This window comes from Mytilus californianus, unplaced genomic scaffold (genome assembly GCF_021869535.1).
Source record: "Mytilus californianus isolate M0D057914Y unplaced genomic scaffold, xbMytCali1.0.p SCAF_18, whole genome shotgun sequence".
NCBI classification, from domain to species: domain Eukaryota; kingdom Metazoa; phylum Mollusca; class Bivalvia; order Mytilida; family Mytilidae; genus Mytilus; species Mytilus californianus.
This window is the reverse complement of record NW_026262666.1, coordinates 8,546,451-8,563,679: the sequence shown is the minus strand read 5'-3', so window position 1 is coordinate 8,563,679 and position 17,229 is coordinate 8,546,451. Positions and strand designations below refer to the sequence as shown.

General features: G+C 30.9%; 1 protein-coding gene across 1 annotated transcript in view; it reads left to right on the top strand.

Annotated features, from left to right (window-relative positions):
- LOC127726636 (zonadhesin-like) overlaps window positions 1-17,229 on the top strand; it is a 150,983-nt gene that overhangs the window by 87,531 nt on the left and 46,223 nt on the right. The window contains exons 34-38 of the mRNA XM_052234057.1: window positions 1,081-1,370; window positions 2,442-2,644; window positions 3,260-3,455; window positions 4,838-4,951; window positions 5,477-5,590. Coding sequence (XP_052090017.1) covers window positions 1,081-1,370; window positions 2,442-2,644; window positions 3,260-3,455; window positions 4,838-4,951; window positions 5,477-5,590 — 917 coding nt within the window. The remainder of the gene's footprint in view (window positions 1-1,080; window positions 1,371-2,441; window positions 2,645-3,259; window positions 3,456-4,837; window positions 4,952-5,476; window positions 5,591-17,229) is intronic.

Below are 17,229 nucleotides of genomic sequence, written 5' to 3'. Positions count from 1 at the left end.
TGAGACAAATCATAAATCTAAATAAACGTTATACTGGAATTTGATTGACTTGATTGTCATTAAAATCACAAGTTCATTCAATCAGATTAAGAATTTTTATAACGATTCTTAGATGTTGGTTTGTTGTCTGATTATGTAGTTTGAAGATAAATTTAGATCATAGCAGCCAAAGCCGAATTATTTAATAGTTGTTTGAGGTTATGCTAACGGCTTATAGAATTATAGTTATCTGTCGACAAATATGAAAGTTATTGACCTGCTAAAGAGAAGTTGTTGTCCCATTTCCTGACTTGGGAACGTATTGATTTTTTTAACAAGATTTACTGAAGGCACCTGATATGTTTGAATTATTCATCATATTTGTCAGACATGTGGACTAATAAATTTACAGCATAGTGCATAACATACTGTTTCAATTTTCTAATCAACACCTTCTGTTTCAACTCGGATTCTCCAATCCTCTAAAACAATTTACATTCATGAATAAATTCCCAACTGCTATAATGGCATTGGTCCAAGTAGTCTGGCTTCTGCATTACCAGCCTGTCAACACTGAGGCTCTAAGTTAAAATGTTGCAAGTGGCAGGTGCTCTTGGCTTCAATCTTAATCGACTAGGATTGTCAGTTTTCCTTTCCGAAGGTCGGTTTCTCCGGAGCACTCCGTCTTCCTCTGCCAATAAAAACTTACCGCCACGAAATAGCAGAATGTGCTGAAAGTTGCATTGAACACTAATCAATCTTATTTTCTAAACTTTGGAAAGTAGTCTAACATGTATGATTTATAATTATCAAATCCTCTTACATATTTCAAAAACACATTCTGATACTAGGCAGAAAGGTCGCGCATATATTGAATTGAGCAACTGCCGTTTATTAAGAACTGTATCTTTAAGTGGAACCAGGCTTCTTGAGATTTTATCCACATTATTTATGAAAAAAGTAAAAAAAAAAAAAAAAAATGCAAGAAGAATAATATCAAGTAGATAATCAATTTATTTTTGTATTGCAAGTGTTCCCGTTTTGAGTTGATTTGTCATAATTGTTATATCAAGTTTATCACCAAATCAATTATTTCATCAGATGCAAATCTGCCATTGATGTAAATCCATGTACAGATGAATTATTACGCAAGGCGAAAGAATCTTTGTGTCGATTCATAAAAGTAGATACTATGTACGGTAAATTCAAGAAATGTGTCACTGCTGATTCTGAGAGAGCTACGGAGATGTATGATTCTTGCATCATTGATTTTTGCGCTTACTATGGACGACCAAACTTCGATGAGGTTATGTGCGAAGGTCTACAGAGATTTGCGGACCAATGTAACATAATGGGAATACCTATCAGCTGGCGAGATAAAAAACTATGCCGTATGTTAATTTCTATTTGTTTTTGTTATATTGCACTTCATACAATTTAAAGGCATGTACAAACTATTATCAGTGATAAGTGTACCAAATGACTCATTACTCATCCTCTCCCCCTAAAAAATACCAAACAAAAACACGCATCACCGCAACTTAAACAAGTTGTGCATTACAGATATTGTGACTAGTTTTTCGTTGCTAAATTAGGAGAGTAAACTTGTTTCTTTGTGTATTTGCTTCTTGAATATTTGGTTTGTTATCTTTTGATTAATGTAGGATAACGTCGTAAATATAAACTCAATTGTTGTAATGTAAGTATTGGAGATATATGATTTTACAATCAATGCTAACATCGATTACAGTTTAATATGTTCACCACGTGAACAACTGCAACAAGCGCTGTTTACAATTCTAGACGATTTTAACTGGAAAACACCTGTCATGTTTAGAAGTGTGAAAATTGTCCGATGAATAAATCGATTTAAAATCAAGTGACCCATGTAACATATAAGTTAAATGAATACATTTATTTTTTTTAATATTTGTAAAAAAAGCAATTGAAACTTTGAACATTTTTTATACGTTCACACAAAAAATGAAAACAACACGTTATATATGTCCATGCGTCCGAAGCGTTTTTCTGGATTTACCTTCATCAGGAACGCTCAAATCCGAATGTTTGAAAGCTGAGGATGTAAAAGAACCAAAACAGTTGAAGAGCGATATGACAAAAGAATACCTTAAAAAAAAGCCAAATCCATCGAAGGTCAACATTGCAGTTGATAATCGGTAAACAGAAATAGCCAAACACAATGATCTTTACTGGTATAACAAGTGACATACTTAAAAAAACGAATCAAAATACCTGCTTTCAAAATTCATCTAATGTCAGGTTAATCCATATGTAGCAGCAATTCAGATAAAATTACAAGTAAATAGTATACATACATATATTCTTATTAAAATACTGATGCAAATATATGTTGAACTTTAAAAAAATCATATTCACTTTGAAACATTAAAAGTTTGATATCATTTCAAAACATTTTATTTTATTGATTTCTTTCATTACAGCACTATCTTGTGGTCCAAATGCTATATATAAACCACAGATATCATCATGTCCAGCAACATGTTTGGATCCGCTTCTGTCAAAAAGTTGTAAAAGGTCACCACAAGAAGGATGTGAATGTAAAGCAGGCTATTTCCTGAGTAATTTAGACTGCGTACCAGACACTCGATGCGGTTGTACAACGTCATACGGCGAATACGTACCGGTAGGGTTTTCTTTTAGAGAATTCTTCAGAAGTTTACAAATCAAAGCCTAACATGTTCATAGGTTAGCAAAACTATTACCTTCAGAAAAACTGGGGAACATCACGCTTCTTTTCACACTGTTTATAGCCAATTTCACCATTAAATTTTTTTTCAAAATCGACGTGATTTTAACATGACATTAATAGACCTGTTTAAACCATCTTCCTATGATACAATAAAATTGTTTCCCGAATTTCAATTGCTGCCATATAAATACATTAATATATTACGTTTTTTTTAATTGATTTATTAGCCTTTAAATAAAAACAAACTAAAAGCAAATTCTTACTTTTTGTCTGTACTGTTTTCACCTTGTACACAATTAATATAAACTGTGGTAAAAATAGTATTGGGTAAAATCCATTAGAAAATTCACATAACCATTGCCATAAATCACAAGAGTCAAAACATAAAGTGTGTTTGCATGAAAAACGGATCATTAATTTAAAGTATGCTCTGCTTCTATAAGAGTCAAAGCATACTGTCAAAACAATATGATAAATTTGAATAATACTGCAAATCAAGCTCTTCATGTTTGAAATACCAACAAGGCTGCCATTTTATTTCATGTAAAGGTTGGTTCAACAATTGAAAACCCAGATTGCACTATTGCCAGAACGTGTCAGTTGATAGCCGGTAAAGCAAAGTTAGTTGCAAAGAAGATGTCACCGTGCGCTACAAATGCGCATTGTGAACCTGTAAATGGGCACTACAAATGTGTATGTAATCCTGGTTTTCAAGGTGATCCTTTGGCAAAATGCACAGAAATCAGTAAGTTGATTTATTTTTCCTAGTAACCATTAAGAGAAACAAATCTTAACAATTAACGAATAAGAAACTATCTTCTGATTCATAAAGAAGCAAAACCTGAATCATATGTCGAAGAACCTTTTAAGATATATGTAAGTTTTATGTACATCACGATTACAATATGTGATGTTTCCTTAGATATAAAATACAAATGTATTTTGTTATTGTGTTAAGGGGTACAGAACACCTAAGAAAGATAACTCTTAATCATAGTCTGTTTTATTGCAGCGTTTTAAAATCACATGTAATATGCAAGATATTAAAAGATTCAAATCAGAATGTTTACATGTTTGCTAAGAGCAGACGTAAACCTCTGTTTTACCTTTTCGTTTAATCTTTAAATTTATTTACATCAACAAATTTTCCATAAATGAATCTTCAAAGAAACCAAACAGGAAAATTTCAAAGCAAAATAAATGAAAAAAAAGCAGAAGGTCGGATGTTTTGAAATGGGAAAATGAAGGGAAACAGAAAAACTTAGAAGTAGTTGGCATCTTTAACTCTCTGAGTTACTAGCCGGGTCCCAAAAGGACACATATGTCCATTCCACATTGTTATGAAATACAATATAGTAGAATTCGATAAATAGCCTACAAAACTTATAAATAAGTACTCATTTTAAAACCTTGTACTCCACAAACATGTTCTATGTAATTTAATGCAAATCTCGCCGGGCAATATACAAGCAGATCGTCAATGTTTTGAAACTTTGTTACATTTTTCCATCTAGCTTTCATTTTCTTTAGCGAAGTTTACATCTTATAATCAATGATGTAATTTATTCTTAAGCTTGCAATCTATAGGATTTTGATTTTATTAACAATAGATTCGATATTTACTTTTTAATATTTCTTGGTATAATGTTTTAAGAATTAAGAATATTGACAAGTTTTGTAAAAAGTTTTCAGCGTTTCGTGACTTCAACGAAATTCATCTAAATGACGTCATATATTACGTCGTAAATTACTGTTGGACACTCACCGACGTCTTCCTTTGGTTGATAGCTACAAAATTCTTATTAAGAATAAACCAATAAAGCTTTTAAAGTAATAACCTACACAATCTTAACAGACATATTTTCGTACATATTCATGATATGAATAAGTTTGACAAAAAAATGCTTTTTGAATAATCTGAAATATTAAATCTTTAACAAGACAGCGACTCTGTTAATTTTCTGATATAGATAATTGTCTTCTATATATGTCCATCTGGTTACGAAGGAAGGCAACAAAACCCATATTTCGAAGTCAAACAATCAAAACTTGTATTTTTTTTACGACTTTCATAGAAAGTGTTTGCTTAGGAGTAACTGTCTTCATCTGTTATCCTTTTTAATTTAGATATAGATGATTGTCTTCTAAATCTATGCAAGAACGGAGCCAAATGTAAAGATAAACTAAAAGGCTACAACTGTATATGTCTACCTGGTTACAAAGGAAGGCATTGCGAAATAGGTACATTTATAGTGTTGTTTTGTTTCTATTTTCGGGATATTAGTTAAGGGCAGTTTATATATTCTAAATTTCGACAATTAATGTCTCCTCAATGATGCTAGTGATTGCAAAATTAAAAAAAATCAGAACCTTATTACAAAGTTGAAGAGATAATCAAACCAAACAAGACTCGAAGTATTGCAAGATCTGATCAAGTATTCCTTAGTTTTTTGATTATCTTATTTGATTCTTTTTGACACAAAAAGTAACTGGAAAATCTAAAATACAAATGAAAAAAACGTTAAACCGACTTTTAAAATGTCAATGAAGTGTATATTATTGAAACTCAATTTTTTTTAGAATCTTGTGCGATATTAAACTTTTCTTTCGGTCAAGCTTGTGTAGTAAATGATGTACAGGTCGATGTTAAGTATTTAAGAATTTGAAACTTGCCTTGTTCTATAAAATAAATTATTATTTCAGCTTTGTTGTATTTTTGTAAACTGTATTATCTGAAATATTTGACATGTGGTACACATATTTCAGATATAAATGAATGTCTGCCAAATCCATGCAAGCACGGCGCTGAATGTAAAGATAAAGTGAATGGTTACAGCTGCGCGTGTCCCCAAGGTTACAAAGGAAAGAATTGTGAAATAGGTATGATATCAGATTAGAATAAAAATATCTTAATATCATTATATTATTTTAGTTTTGGAAATCTGTTTTCTTAGAAAAATAATGAAATACAAAGGAGAAGAGACTAAAGAGGGGGACAACAAACAAAAAACCCACATTTCAAAGACTTACAGTCAACACTTTTGTCTTTCAGACTTTCAAAGATAGTAATTTCTTGAGGAAAACTATTGCATTTGCTATTCGTTTAATTTCAAATAAAGATATCTGTCTTCTACATCAATGCACCTGTGTCCCAGGTTAGGAGATGGTTTTGCGTTATCTAACTAGTATAATCCCGCCACATTCTGTATGTGCCTGTCCCAAGTCAGGAGCCTGTAATTCAGTGGTTGCCGTTTGTTGCTATGTTACAAATTTGTTTTTCCTTCAATATTTTGTACAAAAATTAGTCCGTTAGTTTTCTTGTTTGAATTATTTTACATTTTTCTTTTCGGGGTCTTTCATTGCTGACTATGCAGTATGGACTTTGCTCATTGTTGAAGGCCGTAAGGTAACCTATAGTTGCTAATTTCTGTGTCATTTTGGTCTTTTGTGGAGAATTGTTTCATTGGCAATCATACCACATTTTCTTTTTTATTAAAACGGTGCCAGATATAAAGATAAATTTAATAGCTACATGTGTATATATCCACCTGGTTACAAAAGAAGGCATTGCAAAATATGTGCATGTATGGTGATTTTCCTTTTTCCCGTGATATCAGTTTAGGGCATTTTCAAATTTTTAGTTTTAACAATTAATGTTTCTTCAGTAATGCTATTAAATGCAATATTAAAAAAAATCATTATATAAAAACAACGTTGAAGAGCCAATCAAACCTAAAAGGACCTAAAGTATTGCTTAATCCGATCAAGGAATCTAATTTGTTTATGAGAAAGATATATTCCTTAATCTATGATTATTCATTTTGAACCTTTTTGACAAAAATTAACTGGAAAATCTTGTAAAGCAAACGAAGAAAGTTAAAACAATTTTTATTATGACTATCAATTATATATTATTGAAACCTCAAAATATTTTAGTATCTTGTACGGTATTATGTTTTCCGACTGATCTATCGGTCAAGGATGTCTAGTAATTGACGAACAGGTCGATTTTAGGTATTTAAGAATTTGAAATTTGCCTTTGTTTATAAGATAATATAACGAAATAAGTTTTTAGCATTGTTGTATTTTTGTAAACTGTATTATCTGAAATATTTGACATGTGATTACATATTTCAGATATAAATGAATGTCTGCCAAATCCATGCAAGCACGGCGCTGAATGTAAAGATAAAGTGAACGGTTACAGCTGCACGTGTCGTCAAGGTTACAAAGGAAAGAATTGTGAAATAGGTATGATATCAGATAAGAATAAACATATCTTAATGTCATTATATTATTTTAGTGTTTGGAACCAGTTTTATTAGAGAAATAATGAAATATTTAGGAGAAGAGACAAAAAAGGGGGCAGCAAGACCCATATTTCAAAGACTTACAGTCAACACTTTTGTCTTTAAGACTTTCAGAGAGAGAAATTTCTTGAGTAAAACTATTTTATTTGCTATTCGTTTAATTTCAGATAAAGATAACTGTCTTCTACATCGATGCACCAATGTCCCAGGTTAGGGGAGGGTTTGGTGCTATCTAATTGGTTTAACCCCACCACATTCTTCACGTGCCTGTCCCAAGTCAGGAGCCATTAATTCAGTGGTTGCTGTTTGTTACAGTATTACAAATTTGTTTATCGTGCAATATTTTGTACATAAACTAGGCCATTAGTTTTCTCGTTTGAATTATTTTACATTTGCCTTTTCGGGGCCGTTTAATTACTGACTATGCAGTTTAGACTTTGCTCATTATTGAAGGCCGTACGGTGACCTATAGTTGTTCATTTCTGTGTCATTTTGGTCTCTTGTGGAGAGTTGTCTCATTGGCAATCATACCATTTCGTCTTTTCTATAAAAACGACGGCAGATGTAAAGATAAATTTAATGGCTACATGTGTATATGTCCACCTGGTTACAAAAGAAGGCATTGCAAAATGTGTACATGTATTGTGTTTTTTTTTCTATTTTCCGTGATATCAGTTTAGGGTATTTCATATTTATAGTGTTAACAATTAATGTCTCTTCAGTAATGCTAGTAAATGCAATATTAAAGAAAAAATCAGAACCTAAAAAAACGTTAAAGAGCTAATCAAACCAAAAAGGACATAACATATTACTAAATCCGATCAAGGAATCCAATTTTTGCATGATAAAGATATATTCCTTAATCTATGATTATTTATTTTGAACCTTTTTGACACAAAAAATAACTGGAAAATCTTGTATAGTAAATGAAAAAAGTTAAAACAATTTTTATTATGACTATCAATTATATATTATTGAAACTCCAAAATGTTTAAGTATCTTGTACGATATTATATTTTCCGACTGATCTTTCAGTCAAGGATGTCTAGTAAATGACGAAAAGGTCGATCTTAGGTATATTTAAGAATTAGAAATTTGCCTTGGTTTATAAAAAAATTATAACGAAATAAGTTTTCAGCCTTGTTGTATTTTTGTAAACTTTATTATCTGAAATATTTGACATGTGTATACATATTTCAGATATAAATGAATGTCTGCCAAATCCATGCAAGCACGGCGCTGAATGTAAAGATAAAGTGAACGGTTACAGTTGCACGTGTCGTCAAGGTTACAAAGGAAAGAATTGTGAAATAGGTATGATATCAGATTAGAATAACAATATCTTAATGCCATTATTTTATTTTAGTGTTTGAAATCTGTTTTCTTAGAAAAATAATGTAATACAATGGAGAAGAGACTAAAGAGGGGGACAACAAACGAAAACCCATATTACAAAGACATACAGTCAACACTTTTGTCTTTAAGACTTTCAAAAAGAGTAATTTCTCTAGGAAAACTATTTCATTTGCTATTTGTTTAATTTCAAATAACGATATCTGTCTTTTACATCAATGAACCAGTGTCCCAGGTTAGGGGAGGATTTGGCGCCATCTAACTAGTTTAACTCCGCCACAAACCAAGATCAGTCGCAAAACATAATATCGTACAAGATACTTAAACATTTTGGAGATTCAATAAGACCTAAAGTATTGCTAAATCCGATCAGGAAAGCGAATATTTGTATGAGAAAGACATATTTCTTAATCTATGATTATTTATTTTGAACCTTTTTGACGAAAAGTAACTGGAAAATCTTGTATAGCAAATGAAAAAAATTAGAACAATTCTTATTCTGACTATCAATTATATATTATTGAATCTCCAAAATGTTTAAGTATCTTGTACGATATTATGTTTTGCGACTGATCTTTCGGTCAAGGATGTCTAGTAAATGACGAACAGGTCGATTTTAGGTATTTAAGAATTTGAAATTTGCCTTGGTTTATAAGATGATAATACGAAATAAGTTTTCAGCTTTGTTGTATTTTTGTAAACTGTATTTTCTGAAATATTAGACATGTGTATACATATTTCAGATATAAATGAATGTCTGCCAAATCCATGCAAGCACGGCGCTGAATGTAAAGATAAAGTGAACGGTTACAGTTGCACGTGTCGTCAAGGTTACAAAGGAAAGAATTGTGAAATAGGTATGATATCAGATTAGAATAAACATATCTTAATGTCATTATTTTATTTTAGTGTTTGAAATCTGTTTTCTTAGAAAAATAATAAAATACAATGGAGAAGAGACTAAAGAGGGGGACAACAAACGAAAACCCATATTACAAAGACATACAGTCAACACTTTTGTCTTTAAGACTTTCAAAGAGAGTAATTTCTCTAGGAAAACTATTTCATTTGCTATTTGTTTAATTTCAAATAAAGATATCTGTCTTCTACATCAATGAACCAGTGTCCCAGGTTAGGGGAGGGTTTGGCGCCATCTAACTAGTTTAACTCCGCCACAAACCAAGATCAGTCGCAAAACATAATACCGTACAAGATACTTAAACATTTTGGAGATTCAATAAGACCTAAAGTATTGCTAAATCTGATCAGGAAAGCGAATATTTGTATGAGAAAGACATATTTCTTAATCTATGATTATTTATTTTGAACCTTTTTGACGAAAAGTAACTGGAAAATCTTGTATAGCAAATGAAAAATATTAGAACAATTCTTATTATGACTATCAATTATATATTATTGAATCTCCAAAATGTTTAAGTATCTTGTACGATATTATGTTTTGCGACTGATCTTTCGGTGAAGGATGTCTAGTAAATGACGAACAGGTCGATTTTAGGTATTTAAGAATTTGAAATTTGCCTTGGTTTATAAGATGATATTACGAAATAAGTTTTCAGCTTTGTTGTATTTTTGTAAACTGTATTTTCTGAAATATTAGACATGTGTATACATATTTCAGATATAAATGAATGTCTGCCAAATCCATGCAAGCACGGCGCTGAATGTAAAGATAAAGTGAACGGTTACAGTTGCACGTGTCGTCAAGGTTACAAAGGAAAGAATTGTGAAATAGGTATGATATCAGATTAGAATAAACATATCTTAATGTCATTATTTTATTTTAGTGTTTGAAATTTGTTTTCTTAGAAAAATAATGAAATACAACGGAGGAGAGACTAAAGAGGGGGACAACAAACGAAAACCCATATTACAAAGACATACAGTCAACACTTTTGTCTTTAAGACTTTAAAAGATAGTAATTTCTCTAGGAAAACTATTTCATTTGCTATTTGTTTAATTTCAAATAAAGATATCTGTCTTTTAACTCAATGAACCAGTGTCCCAGGCTAGGGGAGGGTTTGGCGCCATCTAACTAGTTTAACTCCGCCACAAACCAAGATCAGTCGCAAAACATAATATCGTACAAGATACTTAAACATTTTGGAGATTCAATATGACCTTAAGTATTGCTAAATCTGATCAGGAAAGCGAATATTTGTATGAGAAAGACATATTTCTTAATCTATGATTATTTATTTTGAACCTTTTTGACGAAAAGTAACTGGAAAATCTTGTATAGCAAATGAAAAAAATTAGAACAATTCTTATTATGACTATCAATTATATATTATTGAATCTCCAAAATGTTTAAGTATCTTGTACGATATTATGTTTTGCGACTGATCTTTCGGTCTAGGATGTCTAGTAAATGACGAACAGGTCAATTTTAGGTATTTAAGAATTTGAAATTTGCCTTGGTTTATAAGATGATATTACGAAATAAGTTTTCAGCTTTGTTGTATTTCTGTAAACTGTATTTTCTGAAATATTAGACATGTGTATACATATTTCAGATATAAATGAATGTCTGCCAAATCCATGCAAGCACGGCGCTGAATGTAAAGATAAAGTGAACGGTTACAGTTGCACGTGTCGTCAAGGTTACAAAGGAAAGAATTGTGAAATAGGTATGATATCAGATTAGAATAACAATATCTTAATTCCATTAGTTTATTTTAGTGTTTGAAATCTGTTTTCTTAGAAAAATAATGAAATACAATGGAGAAGAGACTAAAGAGGGGGACAACAAACGAAAACCCATATTACAAAGACATACAGTCAACACTTTTGTCTTTAAGACTTTCAAAGAGAGTAATTTCTCTAGGAAAACTATTTCATTTGCTATTTGTTTAATTTCAAATAACGATATCTGTCTTTTACATCAATGAACCAGTGTCCCAGGTTAGGGGAGGATTTGGCGCCATCTAACTAGTTTAACTCCGCCACAAACCAAGATCAGTCGCAAAACATAATATCGTACAAGATACTTAAACATTTTGGAGATTCAATAAGACCTAAAGTATTGCTAAATCCGATCAGGAAAGCGAATATTTGTATGAGAAAGACATATTTCTTAATCTATGATTATTTATTTTGAACCTTTTTGACGAAAAGTAACTGGAAAATCTTGTATAGCAAATGAAAAAAATTAGAACAATTCTTATTCTGACTATCAATTATATATTATTGAATCTCCAAAATGTTTAAGTATCTTGTACGATATTATGTTTTGCGACTGATCTTTCGGTGAAGGATGTCTAGTAAATGACGAACAGGTCGATTTTAGGTATTTAAGAATTTGAAATTTGCCTTGGTTTATAAGATGATATTACGAAATAAGTTTTCAGCTTTGTTGTATTTTTGTAAACTGTATTTTCTGAAATATTAGACATGTGTATACATATTTCAGATATAAATGAATGTCTGCCAAATCCATGCAAGCACGGCGCTGAATGTAAAGATAAAGTGAACGGTTACAGTTGCACGTGTCGTCAAGGTTACAAAGGAAAGAATTGTGAAATAGGTATGATATCAGATTAGAATAAACATATCTTAATGTCATTATTTTATTTTAGTGTTTGAAATTTGTTTTCTTAGAAAAATAATGAAATACAACGGAGGAGAGACTAAAGAGGGGGACAACAAACGAAAACCCATATTACAAAGACATACAGTCAACACTTTTGTCTTTAAGACTTTAAAAGATAGTAATTTCTCTAGGAAAACTATTTCATTTGCTATTTGTTTAATTTCAAATAAAGATATCTGTCTTTTAACTCAATGAACCAGTGTCCCAGGCTAGGGGAGGGTTTGGCGCCATCTAACTAGTTTAACTCCGCCACAAACCAAGATCAGTCGCAAAACATAATATCGTACAAGATACTTAAACATTTTGGAGATTCAATATGACCTTAAGTATTGCTAAATCTGATCAGGAAAGCGAATATTTGTATGAGAAAGACATATTTCTTAATCTATGATTATTTATTTTGAACCTTTTTGACGAAAAGTAACTGGAAAATCTTGTATAGCAAATGAAAAAAATTAGAACAATTCTTATTATGACTATCAATTATATATTATTGAATCTCCAAAATGTTTAAGTATCTTGTACGATATTATGTTTTGCGACTGGTCTTTCGGTCTAGGATGTCTAGTAAATGACGAACAGGTCAATTTTAGGTATTTAAGAATTTGAAATTTGCCTTGGTTTATAAGATGATATTACGAAATAAGTTTTCAGCTTTGTTGTATTTCTGTAAACTGTATTTTCTGAAATATTAGACATGTGTATACATATTTCAGATATAAATGAATGTCTGCCAAATCCATGCAAGCACGGCGCTGAATGTAAAGATAAAGTGAACGGTTACAGTTGCACGTGTCGTCAAGGTTACAAAGGAAAGAATTGTGAAATAGGTATGATATCAGATTAGAATAACAATATCTTAATGCCATTAGTTTATTTTAGTGTTTGAAATCTGTTTTCTTAGAAAAATAATGAAATACAATGGAGAAGAGACTAAAGAGGGGGACAACAAACGAAAACCCATATTACAAAGACATACAGTCAACACTTTTGTCTTTAAGACTTTCAAAGAGAGTAATTTCTCTAGGAAAACTATTTCATTTGCTATTTGTTTAATTTCAAATAACGATATCTGTCTTTTACATCAATGAACCAGTGTCCCAGGTTAGGGGAGGATTTGGCGCCATCTAACTAGTTTAACTCCGCCACAAACCAAGATCAGTCGCAAAACATAATATCGTACAAGATACTTAAACATTTTGGAGATTCAATAAGACCTAAAGTATTGCTAAATCCGATCAGGAAAGCGAATATTTGTATGAGAAAGACATATTTCTTAATCTATGATTATTTATTTTGAACCTTTTTGACGAAAAGTAACTGGAAAATCTTGTATAGCAAATGAAAAAAATTAGAACAATTCTTATTCTGACTATCAATTATATATTATTGAATCTCCAAAATGTTTAAGTATCTTGTACGATATTATGTTTTGCGACTGATCTTTCGGTCAAGGATGTCTAGTAAATGACGAACAGGTCGATTTTAGGTATTTAAGAATTTGAAATTTGCCTTGGTTTATAAGATGATAATACGAAATAAGTTTTCAGCTTTGTTGTATTTTTGTAAACTGTATTTTCTGAAATATTAGACATGTGTATACATATTTCAGATATAAATGAATGTCTGCCAAATCCATGCAAGCACGGCGCTGAATGTAAAGATAAAGTGAACGGTTACAGTTGCACGTGTCGTCAAGGTTACAAAGGAAAGAATTGTGAAATAGGTATGATATCAGATTAGAATAAACATATCTTAATGTCATTATTTTATTTTAGTGTTTGAAATCTGTTTTCTTAGAAAAATAATGAAATACAATGGAGAAGAGACTAAAGAGGGGGACAACAAACGAAAACCCATATTACAAAGACATACAGTCAACACTTTTGTCTTTAAGACTTTCAAAGAGAGTAATTTCTCTAGGAAAACTATTTCATTTGCTATTTGTTTAATTTCAAATAAAGATATCTGTCTTCTACATCAATGAACCAGTGTCCCAGGTTAGGGGAGGGTTTGGCGCCATCTTACTAGTTTAACTCCGCCACAAACCAAGATCAGTCGCAAAACATAATACCGTACAAGATACTTAAACATTTTGGAGATTCAATAAGACCTAAAGTATTGCTAAATCTGATCAGGAAAGCGAATATTTGTATGAGAAAGACATATTTCTTAATCTATGATTATTTATTTTGAACCTTTTTGACGAAAAGTAACTGGAAAATCTTGTATAAAAAATGAAAAATATTAGAACAATTCTTATTATGACTATCAATTATATATTATTGAATCTCCAAAATGTTTAAGTATCTTGTACGATATTATGTTTTGCGACTGATCTTTCGGTGAATGATCTAGTAAATGACGAACAGGTCGATTTTAGGTATTTAAGAATTTTAAATTTGCCTTGGTTTATAAGATGATATTACGAAATAAGTTTTCAGCTTTGTTGTATTTTTGTAAACTGTATTTTCTGAAATATTAGACATGTGTATACATATTTCAGATATAAATGAATGTCTGCCAAATCCATGCAAGCACGGCGCTGAATGTAAAGATAAAGTGAACGGTTACAGTTGCACGTGTCGTCAAGGTTACAAAGGAAAGAATTGTGAAATAGGTATGATATCAGATTAGAATAAACATATCTTAATGTCATTATTTTATTTTAGTGTTTGAAATCTGTTTTCTTAGAAAAATAATGAAATACAACGGAGAAGAGACTAAAGAGGGGGGCAACAAACGAAAACCCATATTACAAAGACATACAGTCAACACTTTTGTCTTTAAGACTTTAAAAGATAGTAATTTCTCTAGGAAAACTATTTCATTTGCTATTTGTTTAATTTCAAATAAAGATATCTGTCTTTTAACTCAATGAACCAGTGTCCCAGGCTAGGGGAGGGTTTGGCGCCATCTAACTAGTTTAACTCCGCCACAAACCAAGATCAGTCGCAAAACATAATATCGTACAAGATACTTAAACATTTTGGAGATTCAATATGACCTAAAGTATTGCTAAATCTGATCAGGAAAGCGAATATTTGTATGAGAAAGACATATTTCTTAATCTATGATTATTTATTTTGAACCTTTTTGACGAAAAGTAACTGGAAAATCTTGTATAGCAAATGAAAAAAATTAGAACAATTCTTATTATGACTATCAATTATATATTATTGAATCTCCAAAATGTTTAAGTATCTTGTACGATATTATGTTTTGCGACTGATCTTTCGGTCTAGGATGTCTAGTAAATGACGAACAGGTCAATTTTAGGTATTTAAGAATTTGAAATTTGCCTTGGTTTATAAGATGATATTACGAAATAAGTTTTCAGCTTTGTTGTATTTCTGTAAACTGTATTTTCTGAAATATTAGACATGTGTATACATATTTCAGATATAAATGAATGTCTGCCAAATCCATGCAAGCACGGCGCTGAATGTAAAGATAAAGTGAACGGTTACAGTTGCACGTGTCGTCAAGGTTACAAAGGAAAGAATTGTGAAATAGGTATGATATCAGATTAGAATAACAATATCTTAATGCCATTATTTTATTTTAGTGTTTGAAATCTGTTTTCTTAGAAAAATAATGTAATACAATGGAGAAGAGACTAAAGAGGGGGACAACAAACGAAAACCCATATTACAAAGACATACAGTCAACACTTTTGTCTTTAAGACTTTCAAAGATAGTAATTTCTCTAGGAAAACTATTTCATTTGCTATTTGTTTAATTTCAAATAACGATATCTGTCTTTTACATCAATGAACCAGTGTCCCAGGTTAGGGGAGGATTTGGCGCCATCTAACTAGTTTAACTCCGCCACAAACCAAGATCAGTCGCAAAACATAATATCGTACAAGATACTTAAACATTTTGGAGATTCAATAAGACCTAAAGTATTGCTAAATCCGATCAGGAAAGCGAATATTTGTATGAGAAAGACATATTTCTTAATCTATGATTATTTATTTTGAACCTTTTTGACGAAAAGTAACTGGAAAATCTTGTATAGCAAATGAAAAAAATTAAAACAATTCTTATTCTGACTATCAATTATATATTATTGAATCTCCAAAATGTTTAAGTATCTTGTACGATATTATGTTTTGCGACTGATCTTTCGGTCAAGGATGTCTAGTAAATGACGAACAGGTCGATTTTAGGTATTTAAGAATTTGAAATTTGCCTTGGTTTATAAGATGATAATACGAAATAAGTTTTCAGCTTTGTTGTATTTTTGTAAACTGTATTTTCTGAAATATTAGACATGTGTATACATATTTCAGATATAAATGAATGTCTGCCAAATCCATGCAAGCACGGCGCTGAATGTAAAGATAAAGTGAACGGTTACAGTTGCACGTGTCGTCAAGGTTACAAAGGAAAGAATTGTGAAATAGGTATGATATCAGATTAGAATAAACATATCTTAATGTCATTATTTTATCTTAGTGTTTGAAATCTGTTTTCTTAGAAAAATAATGAAATACAATGAAGAAGAGACTAAAGAGGGGGACAACAAACGAAAACCCATATTACAAAGACATACAGTCAACACTTTTGTCTTTAAGACTTTCAAAGATAGTAATTTCTCTAGGAAAACTATTTCATTTGCTATTTGTTTAATTTCAAATAACGATATCTGTCTTTTACATCAATGAACCAGTGTCCCAGGTTAGGGGAGGATTTGGCGCCATCTAACTAGTTTAACTCCGCCACAAACCAAGATCAGTCGCAAAACATAATATCGTACAAGATACTTAAACATTTTGGAGATTCAATAAGACCTAAAGTATTGCTAAATCCGATCAGGAAAGCGAATATTTGTATGAGAAAGACATATTTCTTAATCTATGATTATTTATTTTGAACCTTTTTGACGAAAAGTAACTGGAAAATCTTGTATAGCAAATGAAAAATATTAGAACAATTCTTATTATGACTATCAATTATATATTATTGAATCTCCAAAATGTTTAAGTATCTTGTACGATATTATGTTTTGCGACTGATCTTTCGGTCAAGGATGTCTAGTAAATGACGAACAGGTCGATTTTAGGTATTTAAGAATTTGAAATTTGCCTTGGTTTATAAGATGATAATACGAAATAAGTTTTCAGCTTTGTTGTATTTTTGTAAACTGTATTTTCTGAAATATTAGACATGTGTATACATATTTCAGATATAAATGAATGTCTGCCAAATCCATGCAAGCACGGCGCTGAATGTAAAG